The sequence below is a fragment of the Papio anubis genome, chromosome 12 (assembly GCF_008728515.1).
Source record: "Papio anubis isolate 15944 chromosome 12, Panubis1.0, whole genome shotgun sequence".
In the NCBI taxonomy this organism is placed as follows: domain Eukaryota; kingdom Metazoa; phylum Chordata; class Mammalia; order Primates; family Cercopithecidae; genus Papio; species Papio anubis.
The window spans coordinates 68013536-68039480 of record NC_044987.1 but is presented as its reverse complement, the minus strand read 5'-3'; the positions used below and the strand labels follow the sequence as shown (position 1 = coordinate 68039480).

Below are 25945 nucleotides of genomic sequence, written 5' to 3'. Positions count from 1 at the left end.
GGGAAGGTGGAGCTTGCAGTGAGCCGAGATCACGCCACTGCACTCCAGCCTGGGTGACAGAGCCAGACTCGATCTCAAAAAAAAAAAAAAAATCCAAAATTCTCCCATGTCCTTGCCCTTTCCTTTACAGCCAAGCTCCCCAAAAGAGTAGTCTACAAATCTTGCCCATTTGCACCTTCCCATCCATTGTTCTCTGCAATCTAGCTCACAGCCTGTGACTGCAATGAAATTACTCTTACTAATGCCATTAATGAACCAATTGCCAAATTGGACTCTTCCTATTCTTGATACCACTTGTTCTTTCTGTTGTACTTTAATCTGTTGACGTCTTTTTCTAGAGAAAGTCTTGCCTTCCTCCTACTCTTTGGTCAATTCTCAGTCTTCTTTTCAGATTCTTCCAGCGTTGTCCACCATTTAAATGTTGATGTTCCTCAGCCTTCTGTCCTTGTCCTTATGTTTTCACAGTATATGGTCTTCTTGGGTGGCTTCAATTCACATCCTTATTGCTGAGCTCCACATCCATATGGTCACTTAATTACTGGTTAGTATTCCTTGGACATTCTACAGACAAAGTAAACATATCCAAAGAACTCAATCCTCACTGCTCACTGGTGCCTTCTTTATTCTCTGTCTTGGTGAGTAGCACCATTGTCCACCTAGATAATGAAAATTGTCCCCAAACCTTCTCTTCTTCTGCTGCACTGTCACCCTATCCTTTTGTTTCTGTTCTATCTCTCCAATGTACTTCCTCTGTTTAAGCCTTAGTGCCCCTGCCTTCATTCAGGCCCGCATCATATCTCTTATCTGGAGTTTACAACACCTTCCTTTGTTCACTCTGCCTGCCTTCTAACCCTCCTCCAATCTCTGTATCCTTCACATCTCCACCAGGTTAGTATTCCAAAAACATGACTTCCATTCTTTTACTTACTTGATCAAAAAGTTCAATAGCTCCTTATGACCAACAGAATATAGCCCACTTGCCTTTCCAACCTTACCTCAGCCTCTCCCTTACACAAGCTTTCTACTGCAGCCATGTTTGGTATATCCCATCTGCATTTTTGCCTTTGCTCATGCTGTTTCCCATCCCGGAGTGCCTATCCTCTTCCTGACCATGTGTCCTGAATCTTCCTCAACCTTAAGGTCTACCTTATATTCTGTTTCTTCCCAGAACACTTCAGTCTACAAGGATAACAACCAACATTTTCAGAGCACTTGGCAGTTTACAAAATGCTTCTGCCTGAAGGTACAGCACTACCAGCCTCATTTTATGCATGTGAAAACTGAAGCACAGAAGAATTGGGTGACTTGTCAGACACTGCATAGGTGGTCAGCTACAGAGCCTGGGCGTAGCCTTTAGTCTTCTCTCTCCAGATCTCCTGCTTTTACCTCAGTGACCAGTCCCTCTCTGACCTCACAGCATTATGGTCTTCATCCCTCCATCAACCTTGATCACATACTGCATGTGACCAGTAGGAAGAGGGGTCTTGAGAGTAGGAGGTGAGATCAAAGAAGAGATCATCCTCTATTTGACATCAAAACTGGCCAGTAAGTGCACAAGAAATGAGCTGGGTTACCTGGAACCTAACCTTGGGAAGATGATCTGTCAATGCAGGTAAGCTGGGCAGAGCCTTGGGAATGGAAGGGAACCATCAGGGGTATTAGAGCTGGGGCCTGCAATGAGGACCACCACTGCAAGGAGTTGGGGTAGGGTTCTAGGTGCTGAGACACTCCTCCTGGATAGTTCGCCAGGTTCCTTGGTTATGGAGGAGCTACATCCTGTCCCTCAGGCCACCCGGCTGAACAGAAGACCTCCCAGAGTGGACCCAGCACTCCCCGTTGGGTTCTGTGCTCACCTAACATTCTTCTTATCAATGGTTTGATCTGGTTGTAGAGGGAGTACCCTGGGTAGTCATCTGGCTCTATCCAGTTTTCTATCCAGCTCCCTCTCCTTCAAAAGGCAACCACATGACTTAAACACACAACTCATGTGGGGTTTGTTCAGTGTGTGTCACTTTTCCTAGGTGGACAGAGGTCTGAGAGAGCAGACAAAGCTGAGTTCTCTGTCTGCAAAGCGGAGTAGCAGCCAGATATTTGGCATTAGGGGACCTGTCCCTCCCAACTAGGCACATGGGACATGACCTTTGGCCATGACTCCTGAGGGGTGTCCTTCTCTGTGACATCTCTTCTGAAGTACAGCATAGCTTTGTGACATCTCAGGCATCTGGGCTTCCTCAGAGTGTGAGGGCCTCAGAAAATACCTCTGAAATGAATGGAAGAGATGATACCAGGCAGCATCCTGGTGAAGCAGGCAAGTGTGCTGATTTTTTGCTGCGCCGGGCCTCTCTCCAGGTGGCCTTGGGAACACATCATCACCCTGAAGAAGGCCCTGATGATCCCTCTTCCTTTCTCTCTTTGCTGGGTTCCTGAATTCGACATCAGTCCTTCAGATAGCAGCAACATCCTGGATGGATCCAGCTCTGTTTTCTTGCTCTCCATCTTTAGATATGGACATTTGGAAATACTATGTTTGTTTTCTCTTTTAAGTAGAGCACTGTTAATCGGGATGGGAAGAAGCAGTGTTTCTGCTTTTTTTCCAAGTGAGAATTAGAGAAAAACTCAGAAATCCCAATTTATTTCAGAAAGACTTGAAAAAGTATACATAATAGATAGTACAACAGTAAAAAAAATTCTGAAAAAAATTTAAGTATAAGCAACTCAAATCATTCCACCCTATGGTGCCGTTTTCTGAGTATTACCTTTCAACCCTTGTATACGTGGAGACATAGCTGTCTGCAAAGTTGATGATCATAGTATACAAATCCTTTTGTATTCTGCTTTTTATTTAATACGATGGCAGTTTTTCGTGTCACTAGCCAGTCTTCATGATTATTTTTAACAGCTGAAGAGTAATTTATTTTCAGCATATACTATCATTTATTAAGCCACTTTCTTGTGTGTTTTGTTTTTTTAAAAAATTCTTACTGTATTCTTTGCTGTTAGAGACAATGATGGAATGAGCATTTGTATATAATATTTTCTTCTCCTGTTGAATAACTTGTCTAGGATAAATTCCCAGGAGTGAGACTGCTGGATTATATGGTATGAACATTTTTGTGATTCATTTTATGTTACTATATATTTTTTCCAAAAGGATTGTGCCAATTTATTCACCAGCAATATGTACAGTTTCCAGTTTCATTTTAACCTCCCTAGCCTTGGGGGTTTTTGTTTGCCTTTATCAGTAGTTTTTGATATATGGCATTTAGGGGAAATCCATAAGATCAGGCGGGGTTTTCTTCAGCACAAAGTAAAAATAATCTAATTGGAAGATTAGGGATTTTTAGGAGTCTTTCTTTCCAGTGTTGGATAGATTGTTCTACATGGCAATTATATTCCTAAAGCTTTGTCGGAAACTAGGGTGGAAAACCGTGCTGCCATTAAACTCAGAGTAACAAAACATGAAAAGAGAAATTCTAGAGTCTTTGAGAACAGTTTATACAATAGCAGAAAAAAGAAGTTACGTATTTGGGTTTTCATTTAATTTCAGAGGATAAAATTAATGGAAAGAACACAGAAACTTGGGTTCATTGCCTAGTTCTGTTTTTGTTGTTGTTGTTGTTGTTGTTTTTAAAGATAGGGTCTTGTATGTGGCCCAGGCTGGTCTCAAACTGCTAGCCTCAAGCAGCCCTCCTACCTCGACCTCCCAAAGCACTGGGATTACAGGCGTGACAATCACACCCAGTCTCCTAGTTCTGTTTTTACTAACTGAATTGTATTGAACAAATAGCATATTCTCTTTGAATCTGTTTTCTTGTCTGTATAATGAAAAAATGATGAGATTAATTCATTCATTTTATAAATATTAATTGAGTGTATACTGTGTTCCTGCACTAGGTGTCAGGCAAGTGAAGGGCAGGTACAATTGTGAATAGGGAAGGGCAAAAGTCCTTCCCTAAGACTATGTCTAAGACATACATTAAACAAGCAAACAAATAATGTATCATATATAACACAGCCTAGCAAAGAGTAGCTACTCTCATTACCTACTCTTTCTCCCTAAAATGAGTGTTATTTTTATGATAATTTGTTCTGTACCCCTCATGCAAACTATCTTTGAAATTCTTATTGCCAGTGTGATGTGGAATGACTTGTTCCGTCATTCCTTGGCAAGCTTAAGGTACTCCAGTCAGTATTTTCCTTTTCTTAAATACAGATGTGGTAAGATGTTAAAAGGAGGTGGTTTGTGGCAAGGTAATGTCTTAAAATTTAACTTTTTACCAACATTTTAAAATTTAAATAAAAATAAGAATTTCTGGGGTTTTGGAAAACTAAGATTTGGAGACACTAGACCCACATTCTTTTAAGTAAAGCACTTTATTCATATAGATTGCCCAGTCCCTGTAGGCATTTGAATTTACTATCTTGGTGTAAGTATAGTCTTCCAAACTCTGTCCCCTCCACTCTTCTAGGTCAGGGGAGATAAGAAGGAGAGGGAAGAACTAATTTATGATGAAAGCAGCCACAGAAAGGGGGCAGAAATGGGGTCATTTGACCCTTCCTCTTCTCAAATCAGAAACTCATTGCGTGGATGTGCCTTTAAATTAAACTTTTAGTTTCATGGAGTAACTTCAATGGCTTTCTAAGACATAAATGAGATGCTTGCTTCTTTATATTCTTACCCTGTGTAGTACTTGCTCGTGGTGGAAAGCCATGATACCTCCCTGAATTCCCAGAATTGTGATGCAAGGTCTAATGCAGTAGTTCTCAAAGTGTGATCTGTAGACCCTATGGGGTAGGGGGTCCCTGAGATCATTTCAGGGGGTCCACAGGTCAAAACAATTTTAATAATAAAGCTAACGTGTTATTTTATCTTTTCACTGGTTGACATTTGCACTGATGCCAAAGCAATGTTGTATAAAACTGCTGATGTTTTGGGCACCGAACTGGAACAAAACATTATATTCTTTACCACTAGGCATCTGCCGGTGGTGGTGGTGGTGGTGGTGGTGGTAGTAGTAGTAGTAGTAGTAGTAGTAGAAGAAGAAGGAGGAGGAAGAGGAAGAGGAAGAGAGTTTACCTGAAGAATGTCCATCAATGATGAAGTGGTAACAATTTTTATTAAATCTCAATCTTAAATTCTGAAGTACTTTTTTAGATTTCTTTTTGATATTCTGTGTGAAGAAAAAGTGTTCCTGCTACATATCAAAGTGAGAAACTATGCTTGTGCTATTGAGTTGCAAGTTAAACTAGCCTTTTAAAAAATGAAACATCACAGACAGGTGTGGTGGCTGACACCTGTAATCTTTGGGAGGCCGAGGCAGGTGAATCACGAGGTCTGGAGATCGAGACCATCCTGGCCAACATGGTAAAACCCCGTCTCTACTAAAAATACAGAAATTACCTGGGCGTGGTGGTGTATGCCTGTAATCCTAGCTACTTAGGAGGCTGAGGCAGGAGAATCACTTGAACCAGGGAGTCGGAGGTTGCAGTGAACCAAGATCACACCACTGCACTCCAGCCTGATGACAGGGCGAGACTCCATCTAATAAATAAATAAATAAATAAATAAAAATAAATAAAAAATGAAACATCAGTATTACACGAAAGGACAACTGGCAGGCGGGGCACGGTGGCTCATGCCTATAATCCCAGCACTTTGGGAGGCCAAGGCGGGTAGATCACCTGAGGTCGGGAGTTCAAGATCAACCTGACCAACATGGAGAAATCATGTCTCTACTAAAAATACAAAATTAGCAGGGTGTGGCAGTGCATGCTTGTAATCCCAGCTGCTTGGGAGGCTGACGCAGGAGAATCACTTGAACCTGGGAGGCGGAGGTTGCAGTGAGCCAAAATCATGCTATTGCACACTCCAGCCTGGGCAACAAGAGCAAAATTCTATCTCAAAAAAAAAAAACAACAACAACAACAAAAAACAATAACTGGCAGACAAACTGTAGTTAATCAGACATGGGAATTTGTCAGATATTTTCTCAAAAGTGAAATGACAGTATTTGTTGCCAATGATAAAATTCAAGCGTTCAAGCACAAGTTAGAATTCTGGTACAGTTTTTGCTGCCTCCCTGAGTTTGGCAGCTTCTCAATACTTAAAGAAATTTCTGATGAGATTAGAGGTGATTCTAAAGAATGTGATTTTTTTGTTATTGTGTAATGAAATGTGTCGATATTTGGAACATCTGCTTAAGTCATTGAACTGGTATTTTCCAAATGACCAATGCTTGGTGTTAAAAAATTATGCCTGGGGAAAAGAGTAGTTCAAAGAGCAAGATCAGCAGATTTTAATATAACAGAAATAGAAAAGTTTGGTTCAGAGTCTACGTTATAAATAACATTTAAGAAACTACTACCACTTGTTGAATTTTGGTGTGGTATCAAAGAATATCCACAATTACCTGATAAGGCTATTAAAGTACTCCTATCTTTTCCAGCTATATGTCTGTGTGAGACTGAATTTTCCTCATATACTATAAACAAAAGAACATATAACAGATTGACTGCAGAAGCAGGTATGGGAATCCAGCCGTCTTCTATTAAGCCAGATGTTAAAGAGTTTGGCACATATGAGAAACAGTGTGACTCTTCTCATTAAATTAATTTTTATGAAAGAAGTTAATTTTGTTTTAGGCTGGATGCAGCTTGCTCACGCCTATAATCCCAGCACTTTGGGAGGCCAATGTGGAGGATCACTTGAGGCCAGGAGTTTGAGACCAGCTTGGGCTACATAGCAAGACCTGGTCTCTACAAAAATAAAAATAAAAATAAAAATAAAATAGTTGGGTGTGTTGGCACATGCCTGCAGTGCTAGCTGCCTAGGAGGCTGAAGCAAAAAGTTTGCTTGAGCTCAGAAGTTTGAGGCTGCAGTGAACTTCGCACGACTGCCCTCCAGCCTAGGCAACAGAGCAAAACCCTGTCTTAAAAAATAAATATATAAATAAATAAAAGGAAAAAAAAGAAATAGTTATTTTTTCCTATAAAGTATGTTATTCATGTTAACATATAGCAGGTTTATTATGTTATGAAAATTAGTGTTTTAAAATTTTCTCAGCTTTAACTTCTAATGTGGTAAATAGCAATAGATATAACTCACATAAATAAACTCTCTTTGGAGTCTTCAATAAGTAAACATATGTAAAGGGGTTCCCAAGACCAAAAAGTTTGAGAACTACCGGCCCAACGAAAGAAACTCAGGCATACTTGAACTTCTAATAGAGACTGTCCTTGTCTCTAATCATGCTGCTGCTATGGCTGTTTTCTGCTAAATAATTCCCAGAAGGAATTAGAAGTGCACATCTATCTATGGCTTTATGTAGCGGCATCTTTCTGGACCCCAGGCAACCTAGCCTCTCCCAGCCCCATCACCCTTCCTCCTTCCTGAAGGCTTGTCTCCTAAAGACTTCATACTGGGGTGAAATTTTTCTCAAACTTGCATAATTACCGAGACCCAGATTTGAATTAAATGATTTATATTTTGTTTCTTAAATAAGTACAAATATAAAACTAGGTACAACTTCCTTTGGCCTTTAGTTTTTATACAACTATAAAACTGAATACAGTTTATAAATTATAAAAAACTATAAAGTCATCAAATTAATAATATTAATTTCACATGTACTTGATGTTTTTCTAAAGTAAACTATCATTAAGACTTAAATGTGGTGCTCACTCTTGTAGCTAAGTTCAGCAAACATATGCCACAATGATGATGGCTCAATTTTCCCACTTCCTTTCTCTGTTCCAAGTGCTGTAAAACATGCATCATTTTGTGCCACAATGTCGTTTAGATTTCAAGTGGCAAGAATACATTATTTGTGTATTAAGTCTGCTCCTCTCTCAGCTCATTAGCCTGAGACAAGTAAAACTGCCTGGTGTGTACTAGATCCTAGGCTCTTAACACTACCCCCAAAATCATATTGTGGTAGATATGTAAATAATCCAGACTATACTTTTTAAAACTTTATTATCACAATGAAACACTCGTTTTAAAAAATTAGAGGACAGAACTCATGAAAATATGTGTGTGGACCTCAGCTTGAGAACATTTCACTAATTAAGAGTGTGGGCCAAGTGTGGTGGCTCACACTTGTAATTCCAGCACTTTGGGAGGCCAAGGCAGGCAGATCACTTGAGTCTAGGAGTTTGAGACCAGCCTGGGCAACATGGTGAAACTCTGTCTACTAAAAATACAAAAAATTAGCCACATGTGGTGGCATGCACCTGTCATCCCAGTTACCTGTGAGTCTGAGGTGGGATGAGGTGGGAGGATCACTTGAGCCTGGGGAAGTCAAGGCTGCAGTGAGCTGTGACTGTGCCACTGTACTCTAGCCTGGGCCACAGAGTGAGACCCTGTCTCAAAAAAAAAAAAAAAAAAAAAAAAAAAAAAAAAAAAAAAAAAGGCTGGAGTCCCGAATCAGACTGACTTGGATTTGAATTTGGACTCTGCCATTTGCCATCTGTTTTTGTGCGTGACCCAACCTCTCTAAGCCTCTTTCCTCAGCCTGTCCCTCTTGGTTTTATTTAATTTGTAAAAGTGTCTTAACCCCTTTGAAATACAGTATGTAAAGTGCCTGTCATAAACTTGTCAATAATGCAGTTTTCTTCCTTTTTCCAAAATTAAAACTTAGGTCAAGCTTGCCTACCAATAAGGAGAGGCACAGGTCTGGGACACTTTTGAAGGGTTTGTTTGCCTTCAAACAAAAGCAGACACCTCCAGACTTTGTTTTCCACGGCAGAGATGGCTGGACTCTCTTTTTGGTCCCAGGTGAGGAACTGTGGCTGAGGCATGAGCCTCCAGCTCTGGGGAGGAACATGGCCTGGACTTTAGAGGCCTTGTTCTCCGAGGCCCCTCTGGCCTGTACAAGATTTTTTTCTGCCCAAAAGAAATAGATCACTCTGCTTTGTGCTTCACTTACAGGGAGTGGAGCTGGCTCACTCTACACGCTGCTTCTCACCTTAGCATATCAGTGGAAAAGCCCTGGTTCTGGGCATAGGCATGGCTGTGGACATGGGCATGAGCTTTATGGGGCTGCCATTAGTTGGCCAGAAACCCTGCCCTAAGAGTGGACAGATTGAGGCCGTGGTAATGACCTGGTCATTGTGCCCTCACGACCTGCTAGGTGTGGGCCCTCGTCTCCTATCCTGCCAGCATTTGCTCTGTAAGGACTGCTTCCAGGGCTTGATACAGGAGCTAGGACAGATTGCCAAGGCTCATGAGACTGTTGCAGATGGTAAGTACAAAGGGCCACAAGTTCACCTCCCACTACATAACAGGTCTCTTCCTGTTTCATAGGAACTGAATTTCAGGTGTAGAAAGAATCAGAATTTAAATGCCCAAGGGACACTCATTGCTGAAAGCAATCTTTGGGGGAATCTGTGAGACAGAGCGAATCCTCTTGATGCCTAATATATCTGTTTTGTAAGCTGGAACTTTTCATGTTTGGGATTTCCTTAAATTGGTGGCAGACTAAGAAGCCTGGGAAGGTTTTGATTCAAAGTTTGGCTGCCTTCCCAGATGGAGAGGAGGTATTCTGACTCACTAAAACTCCAAGGCAGAGAGAGAATGACTGGCCTCCTAGGATTAGTCAGGAACAGATTTTGAATAGAATCACACTGACTAGTGAACTATTCAGTATTTAAGCTGCTGCCCAGCAGGGAGGAGCCTGTGTCTTGCTCCAGAATGTCACGTTTCCTAGGAAACAGTCTCATTGGGAACTGTGCAGTCACTGGAGATGGGAACCGCGTGCCTTCATTTTACTATTCTAGCACAGGACATGTCACAGAGGCACAGTGAGTATCCATTGAATGAAATTATGCAGTGAGAAAGTCAAATGAGTTAGCAACACTTAGAAATATCGTGTTGATCTTTTCTGTTTGTTTTGTTCTCTGCAGTATTTCCCAAGTGATTTGAAACATGAATCTAGGCTCTCTGTGAGGCATTATAGCACTAGTTAAAAATGGGGACTTCCAAAGTGCTGGGATGACAGGCGTGAGCCACCGCACCTGGCCCACACTCTTAATTAGTGAAATGTTCTCAAGCTGGTCCACACACATATTTTCATGAGTTCTGTCCAATAATTTTTTAAAACGAGTGTTTCATTGTGATAATAAAGTTTTAAAAAGTGTAGTCTGGATTATCTACATATTTAAGCCCTCTGAACCCATGTGCAAGCTACCTTGCCTCTCAGAGTCTGCTGAGAGTTTGGAGTACAGGAGAGAGATGATCTATTTTGATTTTTTTACATTAATATATGATTGTTAAACATAAACTTAGTTTTTCCTTAATCTTAATTTTAATTAACAAATGTTATTCTCTTTACAAGTGGCATAAATTTTAACAATGCCATTTAAAGGGCCTTTGATTAATATGTGAACTTATTTACAAATTTTGTTAATATTGGCTTTTATAAAATAAAATGTAATTTATATTCTTTGTAAGTACTCCAGTTATCTAGCAAATAGGCATTCCTAATTACTTAAAGAACTCTTGAAAATCCAGTGAGTTAAATGTATAAATATGGTGAATCACAAATATATCTTAAAAGTTCCAGCATTATAGAAAACCAAATACTTCATGTACTCACTTATAAGTGGGAACTGAAGATTGAGTACATATGGACACAGAGATGGGGATAGCAGATACTGGGACCTACTTGAGGGTGGAGGGTGGGAGGAGAGTGAGGGTCAAAAAACTTCATATCAGGCCTTGTGCGGTGGCTCATGCCTATAATCTTAGCACTTTGGGAGGCTGAGGTGGGCAGATCATCTGAGGTCAGGAGTTCGAGACCAGCCTGGGCAACATGGTGAAACCCCGTCTGTACTAAAAATGCAAAAATTAGCTGGACATGGTGGCACTTGCCTATAGTCCCAGCTACTTGGGAGGCTGAGGCATGAGAATCACTTGAACCCGGAAGGTGGAAGTTGCAATGAGCCAAGATCACACCACTGCATGCCAGCCTGGGTGACAGAGTGAGACTTTGTCTCAAAAAAATAAATAAAAATAAAACAAGACAAAACAAAAAACTACCCATCAGGTACTGTGATTATTACCTGGGTGATGAAATAATCTATACACCAAACCCCCCATGACATACAATGTACCTATATAACAAACCTAAGTATGTACCCCTGAACCTAAAATAAAACTTAAAAGAAACAAATGAGGTGGTCAGGTTTGGTTCAGTTCCAGTGCCGAAGGGCAGAGGAGAGGGTTGATTTCTGTGTTAGTGCCTCAGGCTTCATGCTGTGTTACTTAATAATCTCTGATCCTGGCCCCACAGCCCTTGGACAGACCTGGCGCCTGAGTGATAGGTGGCTGCCATTGGGGGCTGTGAATAAAATCCCAAAAAGAGGGTTGTTTTGTTTTGGTTTTTTTTTGTTTGTTTGTTTTTTGAGACAGTGTCTCGCTCTGTCGCCCAGGCTGGAGTGCAGTGGTGCGATCTCGGCTCACTGCAGCCTCTGCCTCCTGAGGTCAAGTGATTCTTCTGCCTCAGCCTCCCAAATAGCTGGGGCTACAGGCACGTGCCACCACACCCAGCTAATTTTTGTATTTTTAGTAGAGACAGGGTTTCACCATGTTGGCCAGGCTGGTTTTGAACTCCTGACCTCAAGTGACCTGCCTGCCTCGGCCTCCCAAAGTGCTGGGATTACAGGCGTGAGCCACTGCACATGGTCCTAAAGGAGTTTTGTTAAAATGATGTTGGACAATGAGGATGCGAGGTATTTGGTACCATTGATTTCAGCAGTATTGACAGTATGAAGGATGGTGCCTGTGACTTTACCATAATTCTTCAGTAATGGTAAATAGCACTGTTGGTATTAGCAGCAATAGGAGATGGCAGTCTCAATACATCAACATAAGGCAGTCTGTGCTTTGGACCAAATGACATTGGGCCTCTGCAGCAGTGGTGGCACCTTTTGCTAGCTTTGGTGATGGTGCCCTTCCTGACTATAGGGATTTAAAGATAGTCACAATACTTTTCTGCCACCCATCCCACCAAGAGGTGAAGTCTATTTCTGTTTCCCTTGAATCTGTATTGGTCCTATGACTTACTTTAACCACTGGAATGTGGCAGAAATATTGCTGTGTAACTTCAAAGGCTGGGCCTCAGGAGATCTGCAATGTCTAAGTTTGCTGGTTGGAATATGCCATCTTGGAATCCAGTCTCCATGCTGTGAGTAACCCCAAGCAGTCACATGGAGAGTAGAACTGAGGTTTCTGCCTGACAACCAATACCAGTTGCTAGCCATGAGTGAGGCTGTTTTGGACTGGGCCATATCCCAGATGACATCACTGAAGCACAAGAACTACTCAGTCAACCCATGAATCACTGAAAGTAATAAACTTCTGATGTTTTAAGCCATGAAAAAAAAAGGTTCCAGCATTGTTGGGTTAATATCTATAATATAAAAAGAACTCCTACAACTCAACAATAAAAAAAAAAAGCCCTGATTTTAAAATGGGCAAAAGATTTGAATATACATTTCTCCAAAGATGAAGTACAAATAACCAATAAGCCCAAGAAAAAATACTCAACATCACTAATCACTAGGGAAATGCAAATCAAAACCATGATGAGAAACCACCTCATGCCTAGTAGGATGGCTATCAAACAAACCAAAAAAATCCCAGAAAATAATAGATGTTGACAAGAATGTAGAGAAATTGGAATACTTGTGCACTGTTGGGGGGAATATAATACAGTGTGGCTGCTGTGGAAAATATGGTAGTTCCACAGAAAATTAAAAATCAAATTATCATATGATCCAGTAATTCCACTTTTGGATATATGCTTAAAAGAATTTAAAGTAGGGACTTGAAGAGATATTTGTACACTCATGTTTCTAGCAGCATTATTTGCAGTAGCCAAAAGGTAGAAGTAACCCAAGTGTTAATCAACAAATGAATAGATAAACAAAATGTAGTATGTACATATAGTGGAATATTATTCAGCTTTAATAAGGAAGGAAGTTCTGACACATGCTACAACATGGATGAAGCTTTAGGACATTATGCTAAATGAGGTAAGCCTGTTATAAAAGGGCAAGTACTGTATGATTCCAGTTACGTGAGATATTTAGAGTAGTCAGCTTCATAGAGCTAGAAACTAGAAAGGTGATTTCTAGGGACTGGGGGAATGGGGAGTTGTCGTTTGATGGGTATAGAGTTTCAGTTTGCCCATTTTTTTAATGGGGTTATCATTTGTTATTGTCGAATTGTAGAAGTTCCTTACACATTCTGGATACCAATCTCTTATTAGATATACGATTTGCAAATATTTTCTCCCATTCCGTGAGTTGCTTTTTCATTCTGTTGATAGTGTCCTGGGATGCACAAAGTTTTAAATTTTCATGAAGTCCAACTTATCTATGTTTTTTATTGTTGTTGTCTGTGCTTTTGGTGTCACATTCAAGAAATCATTGCCAAATCCAATGTCATAAATATTTTCCCCTTTGTTTTCTTCTAGGAGTTTTATAGTTTTAGCTCTTAAGTTCAGGTCTTTGATCTCACTTAAGGTTTTTAACGTGAACGAATTATGCATGTGTCAAGGCTGTGTGACTCTAAAAGGAGAACATTAAATTCATATATACAGACTGGGTGCTGTGGTGGCTCACGCCTGTAATCCCAGCACTTTGAGAGGCCAAGGCAGGTGGATCACCTGAGGTCAGGAGTTCAAGACCAGCCTGGCTAACATGGCGAAACCCTGTCTCTACTAAAAATACAAAAAAAAAGTTGCTGAGTTTGATGGCAGGTGCCAGTGGTGGCAGACACTAGCTACTCGGGAGACTCAGGCAGGAGAACCACTTGAACCCAGGAAGTGGAGGTTGCAGTGAGCTGAGATCGCACCACTACACTCCAGCCTGGGCGACAGAGTGAGACTCCATCTGTCTCTCTCTATATATATGACAGTTACCTGGATCATAATATTTGTTGCCGAGTTATTCTAATTGCAATGAAGAATAAAAACCAAAAGCTTTGGTGTCAGTATATTTGGCCATCTGAGTGTCATTCCTGATCTGCCTGCCATTACTAGTTGTGTAAAAACCAAGAGGGTTTTTTTTTGCCTGTAAAATGGGGTTAATGGTGATAGTTACTAACTCATAGGACTGTTGTGAAGATTATATGAGGACATATACATAAAGCCTTCTGTACTATGCCTCATTTATAGAAAGTAAGAAATGTTAAAAAAAAAAAAAAGTGCTGTTATTAGAACTTAAGAAGATGTAAATAGGGGAAAAAAGCCTGTTAGATGGAAACATGCTTAATTTGGAACCAGAGAGGCAATTTCTCATATAATATGTGTACTATGTGGCATCTTATATTCTTTTCTTTTTTTTTTTTTTTTTGGAGGCGGAGTTTTGCTCTTGTTGCCCAGATTGGAGTGCAATGGCATGATCTTGGCTCACTGGAACCTCCGCCTCCCGGGTTCGAGCAATTCTCCTCCCTCAGCCTCCCGAGTAGCTAGAATTACAGGTGCCAACCACCATGCCCGGCTAATTTTTTTTATTTTTAGTAGAGACGGGATTTCGCCATATTGGCCAGGCTGGTCTGGAACTCCTGACCTCTGGTGATCCGCCCACCTCGGCCTCCCCAAGTGCGGGGATTACAGGAGTGAGCCACTGTGTCTGGCTTCTTATATTCTTTAGTAGGTCTGATGGTCTGGCTAGGCCATGGTTACCTTCCACATTTGCATTTATGGGTAAAAAGTTGAATAAACTTCCTCTTTTTTTATTTTTTTGAGATGGAGTCTTGCTCTGTTATCCAGGCTGGAGTGCAGTGGCGAGATCTTGGCTCACTGCAAGCTCTGCCTCCCGGGTTCGTGCCTTTCTCCTGCCTCAGCCTCCCGAGTAGCTGGGACTACAGGCGCCCGCCACCACACCTGGCTAATTTTTTTGTATTTTTAGTAGAGACAGGGTTTCACCGTGTTAGCCAGGATGATCTCGATTTCCTGATTAATGATCTGCCCGCCTCGGCCTCCCAAAGTGCTGGGATTACAGGTGTGAGCCACCGCGTCTGGCCTAACTTCCTCTTTATTACTTGGAACTATTAAGAGGACCCTATGTGGTGTGGTATTTGTTGGTTTGTATGTCTGTCTCTCCCTCATGGATATTTATTAACTACTATGTGCCAGGCTGTATGGCATTTAGGGTACAGAGATGAAAAGACAGAGCCCGCCGGGCGTGGTGGCTCAAGCCTGTAATCCCAGCACTTTGGGAGGCCGAGACGGGCGGATCATGAGGTCAGGAGATTGAGACCATCCTGGCTAACCCAGTGAAACCCCGTGTCTACTAAAACATACAAAAAATTAGCTGGGCGTGGTGGCAGGCGCCTGTAGTCCCAGCTACGTGGGAGGCTGAGGCAGGAGAATGGCGTGAACCTGGGAGGCGGAGCTTGCAGTGAGCTGAGATCCGGCCACTGCACTCCAGCCTGGGCCACGCAGCGAGACTCCGTCTCAAAAAAAAAATAAAAAGAAAAAGAAAAAAAAGAAAAGACAGAGCCCTTGACTTCAAGGAGCTCATAGTCTATGAATGACAGCCAAATAAACAGGTGATAATAATACAGTGAGGAGCAGATTGTTTAAAGTTCAAGTAAAGGATCAATAACTCTGGTAAGTTCTCCATGTACTAGGACTGGCAGATATCAGTTGCCCACTGAATATTTTCTGAAGGATCAAAAGAATGGCTCCCAAATCAGCTGTCTGATGAAAGGCAGAGCTGTCACCTATCACTGGCTAGTCTAGTGAAATACCCAATACCTGAACTTAGATTTCTGGTCTGTAGTTTGAGAAGCCATGTTTGGAGAGAGTTTTTACTTTCCGAAAACACAGGCTTTCCGGAAAGTTTATCCTCTTTCTGTGAATCCGGGCAGAAATCTGTTTTTTTTTTTTTTTTTTTTTTAAAGTAAAATGTGGGAGCCGGTAGAGGGGTGGCAGGGGAGGCGGATAGAGGCTGAGGAATAAACAGTTTCCTAGCTTCAATGCCTCCAACCAGATGGAGCCACACTGCACGGGGCCGAGTTCATTTCTGTAAACCTGTTTCTCCTGCTTCCTGGGCAGAGCCGAGCAGTTGCTATGTTGAATGGAAGAAGGACTGTGCCTGGGCTCAGGGTCTGTCGATCTGGTTTTCGGCTCTAGTTCCTCAACAGAGCCTCCCCAGGCCTGTACTCCTGCTCTGGGGCTTGGAACTGAGGGGATGGCATGAGGTAGGCATCTTCCTATTCATCCAGATGGTGCCTTTCATGTCTGTAACCCTGCAACCCAACACAGAACATGATGCAGGAGAGGAGGTCTTAAGTGAATATTTATTGAATAAATGACTTAATTAATAAAGCCTGGGTAGAAGGCTTTTTTCACTTGTGATACAGTCCCTTTTTGTTCTTCAAGTGGGAGGTACAAAACACATTTATCAAGCACTTAACTGGTTGGCAGACACTGTAGAGGCATTATCTTTTGTAAACTCCACAGCAGCCTTATAAAGGGGGTATTAGTACTCCCATTTTATAGATGGAAAATATGGGGATTGGGATACTTATAGACAACTACTTGGGATATTTATTAACAACTACTGCCTGGTAAGGTCAAATTCAGGTTCACCTGTCTTCAAAGCTTGTGATCAACATCGTGGCGCTTTGCTCAGGGGGAGAGTCCACACTCAGTTAGAATACCAAACTGATGAGGAGATTCCATGGAGAATCTTTGAAGAAAGAACAAACTCTGCAGCCTGAGCCAGCAAATATAAATATTTTTTAATTAAAAAAGTTTTTAACTGACATGTAAAACTATGTATTTACAGTGTACAACATGATGTTTTGAAGTATAAATACATTGCAGAATGACTAAATCTAGCCAGTTAACATACACATCACCTCACATAATTATCATTTTGGTGGTGAGAACACTTTACATCCATTCTCCTGGCATCTTTCAAGCATACAATATATTATTAACCACACTTATCATGCTGTACAATGAATCTCTTGAACTTATTCCTGCTATCTAACTTGGATTTTTGTATCCTTTGACCAACATCTCCCTAACTACCCTTGCCCCCTGCCAACGACTCTAGACCCTGGTAGCTGCTTTTATACTGTCCACTTTTATGAGATCAGTTTTTTTAGATTCCACATGAGTGAGCTTATACAGTATTTGTCTTTCTGTGCCTGGCTTATTTCACTTACAATGTGCTGTAGATACAACCATGTTGTCACAAATGACAGGTTTTCCTCTTCTTTTTTTTTTTTTTACTGGTTGAATAGTATAGTGTGTATATATATATCACATTTTCTTTATCCATTCATCAGTAGACACAGGTTGATTCCCTGTCCTGGCTGTTGTGAATAATACAGCTATGAACATGGGAGTGCAGGTATGTCTCTGACATGCTGATTTCATTTTCTTTGGAAATACAGTAGTCCCCCTGCATCCAAGGTTTTGCTTTTCAAGTTTTTAGTTACTCACGGCCTGAAAATATTAAGAGATTTTGTGGGGGGTGGAGGGGGAAAGACAGAGAGAGAGAGAGCGAGCACAGAGGCTGCATTCATGTTGCTTTTATTACAGTATATTCTTATAATTGTTCTATTTTATTATTAGTTATTGTTAATCTCTTACTTTGCCTAATTTACAAATTAAACTTTATCATAGCTATGTATGCATAGGAAAAATATTGTATATATAGGGTTTGGTACTATCCACTGTTTCAGGCGTCTTGGAATGTACCCTCCATGAATAAGACGGGACTACTGTATACTCAGTATTTGAATTGCTGGATCAAGCGCAAATCTTTAATTAATACAGCCACAGCCAAGTTGAGATTCTCCCCAGCAACTAGAAAAATGGGTCTGCATCACCTCTCAGGCACTGAGGAGACCAGCTGGGCAAGATCTTCAAAAGCTAATGATGGGGACCAGAGCAAAGTTAGGAGTGTGGTGAGAATACAGTGGCTTAGCCATGCAGTGCGATGGCTGGGTACAGAAATGCTAGCTATTGAAATTGGATTTTCTCGGTCAATGAGAATATCTACTTGGGGCTATTTGCTTTTGTGGCTAATTAAAAATGGTCCCAGGTCAAATTCTATCTGGAAAGTTGGCCATTGAGTACCAAAATGATACTTTAAGTAAATGTAGTAAGCTCTGAAGGGAGCTAACATCCCTGAAATTAACTCTTACAATATGCTGGCTCTGTCTTCAAGGTTCTCAGGGTTGCTGTGGTTTTATTTGTCATTTTAGGAAAAGGAAGAGGGAATTAATTGGATATTTCCTTCCCCATGCGAGGAAAAGGAACAGTACTTATTTTTTCTCTTCAAATCAATTAAAAGACAAATCATGGCTGAAAGACTTTGATACTGAGATGCAGATTCCAGAATCTACTTGTTTAGTATCTTATTTTTCCCATTTTCAAAGTTGGGGGTGTAGCTGGAAGTCACAGACCCTAGAGCTCACCTGGACTCTAGCACTAATAGACTGGGCAGTCCTAGGCCCTTTCTGGCTTTCAGGGCTAGACTTAATGAGATTTAAGAACACCAAATTACTACCATAGCCCCATGCTTCTTGAAGCTAGTGAAGGGTGACAGCATCCCCCAAACACTACTAATGCTGAAAGGAGGAGCAATCACGGTCCCTCGTTGGACAGGCCTTGGGACTTTAGGAATATCCAAAGAGAGGGAACTGATGCAAGATGCTACAACCTTAGAGTCAGAGAGGGAAATGATGCTTATCTTAATGAGCAGCTCAGCTGGAGGGGCTCTGATGGTCTTGGGTGGGAATGGGAGGCAGGGGGTGAGATCTCAGCTATAGGAGCCTGGGAGGTGGGTGACTGTTCTTTGCTCATTCCAGGTGCTGTAGTGTGTCCAGCCTTTTGAGGTCTGTTGTGGGCAGTGACTCAAGTCTCCCAGGTGGAGGGCAGTCTACTGAGCTGGGTGTGCAGCAGGTACAGAAGCTGAAGCCCAGAGCCCTATCAGTGGAGTGGCTTTTTAGTTCATGAACAGTTTCCTTACCTTAATTAGCTCTCTAGGGCCCTGGGAGTAGCACTGGCACTCCAGAACAGGACCCATTACTGGGAGAGCAATTCCCCCAGTAATGGAAAGGAGGCAGGCTGTGTTTTGGGGGAGGTGCTTGCTGCTGCCAGTGCTGCTTGGAAGGCTATAGCTAGAACAGATTTGCTGAGCGAGGGAGCTCGAGATGGCTGTGATGGATGGATGAGATCTTCGAGGGGCCTCTTGTCTGCTGGAACTTTCTGATTTAAGGGGGAGCAGTTAAGGTTGAGTGCTGTGGAGGCCAGGAGGCAGGGAAGGCCCTTAAACTCCAACCCCTCACTGCATAGATGAAGCATCAGGAGTCCAGGAAGGGCTAGGATCCTGCTGAAAACCACATGATCAGTCACTTGCAGAGCCAGGAAAAAAACCCAACTCCCTTGCCTGACAGTCCAGGGCTTTCCTGGACTTGAGGGCCAGTAGAAACTACAGACCCAGAATAGGATGCTGCCCTTGGTTCCCCAACTGTCTCTCTCTCTCCAGGCCCAGCTGGAAAAGGGATCAGTGGCTTAGCATGGAGCATGTCAGTGCATCAGTTTTTGCACTGACTCTTAAGATTTGGGATGAAAATAGACAGAGGTGCTACCTGGGTCAGTGAGGGTCTATCAAATGAAATGAGCCCAGACTTCATCCTACCTGTACTTTTTGCATTATACTGTGGGTACTTTCTTGGCACAGAAAGCCTGTTTCACAGCCAGGTGGTTCCTAGGAGCATGGGCTCTGAAGGCTGTGGATCATGCATCCATCTCCAGCCCCAGCCAGTTACCTGGCTTTCATAGCCAGATTCTGACTCTTGGCTCAGATTGGCTGTCTGGCTCTTCCTCACAGTCCCTGGATACCTGCCTGACCTCAGCTTATTCCCTATTCTTTCCAATAGTGATATTTTTCCTGACCTCACTTCACTTATTGCCACTGTGGTTATGCTCTAGCTTTGACCCTGATCACTCCCTCTGACTCCGGGACTGCACTTCTAGCTGCCCAAAGGCTTCCAGTTGCTTGCAGTTTAAAATGGACACTTAGCATGGCCTCCAAGTCTTTTCTTAATCTGGTTCCAAACTAATGTTATAGCCTCATCTGTCATTTATCTATATGTTCTAGCCTTACAAGACTTTCCAAAGAGGCCTCACACTTTCATATCGGTAATTCTCCATTTATAATGTTCCTTCCTCCTGAAACGCCTTTTCTTGCTTGAAACATCCTACACAAACTTGAAGGTCCAGCTCAGATGCAACCCAGTTATCAGAACTAGAGTTCACGAAGATGGACATGGGCTTGGAAACAAGCAAAATCCCCTTAATCAGAATTAAACCCCAAAGGGTGAGGCTAGCACAATTTAAGGAGCTGTTGTTTTAGGCCAGATGTCATAAACTTTCTGCACAGGGCTAGATAGTAAATATTTTAGGCTTTGTGGGTCATACGGTCTCTGTTCCAACTACTCAGCTCTACCATTGTAGCAGAAAAGCAGAAGGCAGTCATAGACAATATGGAAATGAATGGGCATTACTGTATTCTTTATTTACGAGAACAGGCAGTTTATGGCTTTCTGACCCCTGTTTTAGGTTCTGTCTGGGGAAATTGGGTGGTTTGAATCTGTGGGTGACACCAAGTAGGAATAGCTGTGAGGAACCAGGCAGAGTCAGAAAAATGTGCAAGGGACTCCCAGGTAGGGAATAGTGTTAGGATGAGGCACATGGAGGGGAAGGGAGGGCAAATATTAGAAACAGGAGGGAGTTAATTTTGGCTGGAATATGGGATGCTTGAAAGAGAGAAGTATGGATTCTGTTCAGAAAGGAAACTTAGGGCCAAATTGTGAAGGATCTTGACTAAGCTATTCTGTGGACAGTGGGGAGCCATTGAAAGTTTTTGATCAGTATAATATGGTCACATCTGTACTTTGGAATATGATCAAAGTCATTCTGACTGGTTGTGGTGGCTCACACTTGTAATCTGAGCACTTGAGGAGGCCAAGAGGGGAGGATCTCTTGAGGTCAGGAGTTCAAAACCAGCCTGGGCAACAGAGTAAGGCCCTGTCTCTACAAAAAATAGAAAATGAAAAATAAATTAGCTGGGTGCACACCTGTAGTCCCAGCTGCTTGGGAGGCTGAGGCTGCAGTGAGCCATAATCATGCCACCACACTCCAGCCCGAGTGGCAGAATGAAACACTGTCTCAAAATAAACAAATAAACAAAAAAAACAAAGACAAACAAACAAGAAAAAAACAAATTCATACTGGCCCAGTTAGAAGAACGACTGGAGGAGATAGGACTGGATACAGGAAGACCTGCTGTACTACTGCAGTTGTCCAGGCCATTGGTTCCTGATTGCTGGGCTTTGAACCAGTGCTGGTTTGAATGCCTAAGAATTGTTTGTGATGCTTGCTAAAAATACAGATTCCCAGTCCCACATCCACACACAAGAGATTTGGGTTTGGTAGATTCAGAATTTCTAACAAGCTCTCCAGATTTGGGCATCACTGGTCCAGGCAAGGCAGAATGAAGCCTGATCTTAAGAGGGCAAGGATGCCAGAGAAAGGAAGGCATAGATAACATGGGATTTGGCCACTGCTCTCTTCCTCCTGTTACCTACCTCTGTTCATGACAGCCCTCCACTTGTCTCTTTGTTCTTCACACACTACCACTAGCCCCAACATCCTAATTTGCTTATGTCCTGTCAGTTCTCTTTGAAATGAGTCTTCTGTTGCTTTTTTCCATTTCTACCCTCATTTAGAGTCCCATTAATGCTCAACTACCCTGACCTCCCTGTGTCCAGTCCATCAAGATAATCATAAAGCCCAGCTCAGTCACTCTCCAGAAGCTTTTTGGGCTGCCTTTTATTTTAGGATGAAGGTCAAGCTCCTGAGCTTAGCATTCAGTTTCCTTCAGGAGCTTACTCTCCTGCCAGTCTTTCCAAGCATATCCCTGCCACTCCCCCTCATCTGGTTGCTCTGTGCTTTTGAAATTGTGCTGTACTTGTAGCCTTGCCCCATCCTAATGTCTCCTCCAGTCAACCCTGTTCATTTTTCCCTTTTTTCCTCTCTGCTTGTGTGTGACTGGATCTTCCTGGTGGGTAGAGTTAGCTGCCAAGGGAGAACCCCCACGACCTTTTTGCATCATAAATGTGTGTCTTCTCCATTCGAAGTCCTAATCCTCTGCTTGTGACGGACAATTGGTCACTATGGCAACTGACTGTGACGTCACAGGATAAGGACTTCAGGTGAAGTGGCAGGAGCAGGTGAGTATGTAGGAGACAGATTTCAATGTCTGTTGAAGGCCCCCCCACACCCTCCTTCAGTGCCGGGGGCATGGAGGGATATCTTGGGCTCCTGCTGTTTTTTAAAATGATGCGGTGAGAGTGTGTGCCTGGCATCTGCGTGCTGCAGCAGTGTGGGGCTGACAGAGTGTGTCAACTTGAGCTCTGGCTGTGCAGGCACCGCTGCTGCGTGAGCCTGTTATTCCATTCTGGATTGCTATTTTGATACCCAGATTGCATCATTCTTCCTACGTATAAACAGGGGGTCCCCAGGGCCCTGCAGCTACTCACTTCTCCACCAACACTGTTGTTGTGATGAGCTCTATTTAAATGAGCTGCCGGATCGGGGCAGGTTCCAGCCACACATGAGCACTGTCATTTTGGGGAACATGGAGGGCTGAAGGATTTTTGGATGGAGTCCTAAAAGGCTGAGAGTGCTGTCTCCCGAGCTGTGCAGAGAGCGACAGACCTAGTTCCTGAAAGTTGAAAATGTCGTTTTCTTCCTTCTGAGCTTCTATTCCAAGGCACCCAGAGGATTAGGAAGGAGATGCAGCTAGGAAAAGAGTCGCCTCTTTGAGGTCTCCCTCTTGCTGTTCAGTTTGGGAAAATTGCTGCAGAGCCTTCAAGATAAACAGAAACAGGAGGAGTCAACCAAGCTCTTTCCTGCAGGAGTATCTCAGGTGAGCTAGAGAAATGCAGCCCTGGCTGAGGATGCGTCAGAGAAAGGAGAGGATCCAGGCTGCTCCCCTTACCCTATCCAGTATCCATTCCCCGAGGCTTAGGCCTTGCAGCCCGGCTGGCTACAGCATGCAGGGTGGGTGTTCCTGGGCGCTTGGTAAGCACCATCCTCTGGACCTGTGGTGGTCTCACCTGTCGCTCCTCTGACTTCTATCCCAGGTGTTGCTCTAATCACGGCATCAGGGCCACCGGTAAGCCTGCTGGCAGCTGGGGCAGAAGCAGCAGTCACTTTAGGGGTAACTTGGATAAAAATTTGTCTTTCTAGCAGGGACTGGGTATTTGGGGATGGGGTGCAACATGTTTCTTGAAGGTGGTGCTGCTCTGAATGGTGGGTTGGAGGAAGCCTTCAGGGGCTGTGTGGTGGGGGCCTTAGCTGGTGCTAAGTAGACTGGGGCTGCCCAGGGGTGGGAGGGCAGAACTGTTAGTGAGGATGTCCAGCCTGCCAGAGGATACAACTAGAGTGTTTTTTCTCATTGCTTAGCATCTGACAGAGGCATAGGGAGGTAGAGAATCTTACCTGTGGCTACAGAGGTAATTAGGGACTGCTTAGTGGTTCACAGTATCACCTATGTTATACAAGGGCCATGTGATTTTTAGCTAAGCTCCTCCCTGTCTTTGGGCCTCCATGTCATCATCTGTGTGGTGGCGAATTGCCTGGATGAACAGTGAAGCTCTGTCCAGCTTTGGGTCTACAGGTTGGAACTAGCAGAGGAGCATCAGGCTCCTCCAGTGGATGCTATTGCTCTGTTGGGATCAGAGCTTGGACCCCAGCTTCTAGTTGCCTGGAGCCCTGGACAAGAGCTGTGGAATGAAGGGCTTCCTAACGCTCAGAGGATTGCTTAGCATTGGTCTCAGGCTTGTGTGACGTATGTGTTCTCGCTTGGTGACCTAAGCTGACCCGATACCAGCTTTCTGAGACCTCTTTGGGATTTCTCTCCTCCCCTACCTCCCTGGTGTCCATGTTGCCTTGGACTTGCTGTTCATGTCTGAAAGGTAGACTACCCAGTGTGGGCCCAACTTCCTTGCTGCCTCACTAAGGAGCACCTCTGGTGTCTGTGACTTCCTGATTCTGGAGACAGAAGCCCCACATCTCATGGGGGATAATCATGTGGACTTGGGGCCCTGTCTCTATATTTCTCAGAATCAGTGTTCTTGTATGTGAAATACAAGAGTAGGGCTGTCGTTTGAATAATAATTAACCAAATAAAATGGAAAAAAGCATGATATCTAAATAATATTTTATGTACAATGTGATTTAAATATGTATTTATAACTAAATTAATATTAAATATTGTTAAGTAGATGTTTGGTTATACACAGCTCTAAGAGTTGATATATACGCTCAGTGCATGTTCTAGGTCCCAGCAGCAGTCCTTGTAGTGCCAAACCTCAGGCTGCACTCTAGGTCTGCTTATGGGTCCTGCAGTTGAGCTGGGAGTCTGGCTCCCAACTCAGTGCCAATCCCCAGGTACAGGAGTATCAGGTCACTACCTGTCTGTTGGGAATCTGCCCTTTTCTCTGCCAGAGGGGAACTACATCACAGCTGAATTCAGAGTCTTTCTTAACTTCTTAGTCTCTTATTATTATTATTATTATTATTATACTTTAAGTTCTAGGGTACTGTGCAGGTTTGTTACATATGTATACATGTGCCATGTTGGTGTGCTGTACCTATTATTAAAACTCATCATTTACATTAGGTAAATGACAAGTTAATGGGTGCAGCTGGGTGAGCGTGCCTTTCTCAGTTGCATGATATAGGAGACAGCTATCAGGCTCAGCCACAGGGGAAGGGGGTGCTCTCTCGTAGGTGCTGTGTCTCAAACTTGGTTGTACATTGTTTTCACCTGGGGAATTTTTTACACATGTAAAGTGCCTGGTTCAGAGAGTGGTGGTGTACAGATGAAAATGTGTCCCACACCTCTCAAGGACCAGAAGTGTTTGTACTTGTGACAGATGGACTAAATGTCCTCCACTTTCAGAGCTGCTCTCCTAGGCTCCTAAGTTCTCAGGAGCACCTCTGGTGTCTGTGACTTCCTGATTCTGGAGACAGAAGCCCCACATCTCATGGAGGATAATCATGTGGACTTGGGGCCCTGTCTCTATATTTCTCAGAATCAGTGTTCTTGTATGTGAAATACAAGAGTAGGGCTGTCGTTTGAATAATAATTAACCAAATAAAATGGAAAAAAGCATGATATCTAAATAATATTTTATGTACAATGTGATTTAAATATGTATTTATAACTAAATTAATATTAAATATTGTTAAGTAGATGTTTGGTTATACACAGCTCTAAGAGTTGATATATGCCAATTGTCTAAAGTAAAACTTTACTTTGATATCTTCATTGAAAGATGGAGAATCTCTTTAAAAAAAATAAAAAGTCAAGATTGACACAGCTTGATGGGGTTAGGGACCTTCTGAGGGAAGAGAAGAATTTCTGGACAAAGGTGTTGTGACACAAAGAGAGCGCATGTCCTTTGGGTCCACTCTGGGGACCGCAGCCTCCCTGGGACAGTGCCTGCACCACTGTGATGATTCTCCATCTCTGCTCTTTGCTGCACAGCCCCTCTTGGAGGGCTAATCTCTTAAATCCAGGCTTTCTTTCAACTACAAGCTTGTTCCCTGACTTTCTGACAAGGATGATAGCCAGGGTGCTATTTGGCTCTCTGTTCCTTCCCATCCTGCCCAGGATAATATTTCTTTTTCTTTAATTTCTTTTTTAATTTTTAATTTTTAATTTTTTTTTTTTGAGGCAGAGTCTCACTCTGTCACCCAGGCTGGAGTGCAGTGGCGCAATCACGGCTCACTGCAAGCTCCGCCTCCTAGCTTCAAGCAATTCTCCTGCCTTGGCCTCTCGAGGCTGGGATTACAGGGTGCTCCCCACCACGCCTGGCTAATTTTTGTGTTTTTAG

At 42.8% G+C, this 25945-nt stretch overlaps 1 protein-coding gene across 8 annotated transcripts in view; it reads left to right on the top strand.

The window, feature by feature from the left end:
* Positions 1 to 25945, top strand: part of TRIM66 (tripartite motif containing 66) — a 65932-nt gene that overhangs the window by 2363 nt on the left and 37624 nt on the right. For 3 of the 8 annotated variants that reach the window (XM_031653314.1, XM_031653312.1, XM_031653313.1), the window contains exon 1: positions 8396 to 9801. In XM_031653314.1, the coding sequence (XP_031509174.1) occupies positions 9744 to 9801 (58 nt within the window). In that variant the 5' untranslated portion in view covers positions 8396 to 9743. Of the gene's footprint in view, positions 1 to 46; positions 542 to 1168; positions 1613 to 8395; positions 9802 to 21193; positions 22969 to 23185; positions 23218 to 25945 lie in introns of those variants that run through there. The other 5 variants (XM_031653317.1, XM_021926118.2, XM_031653316.1 and 2 more) reach the window with 5 other exon arrangements.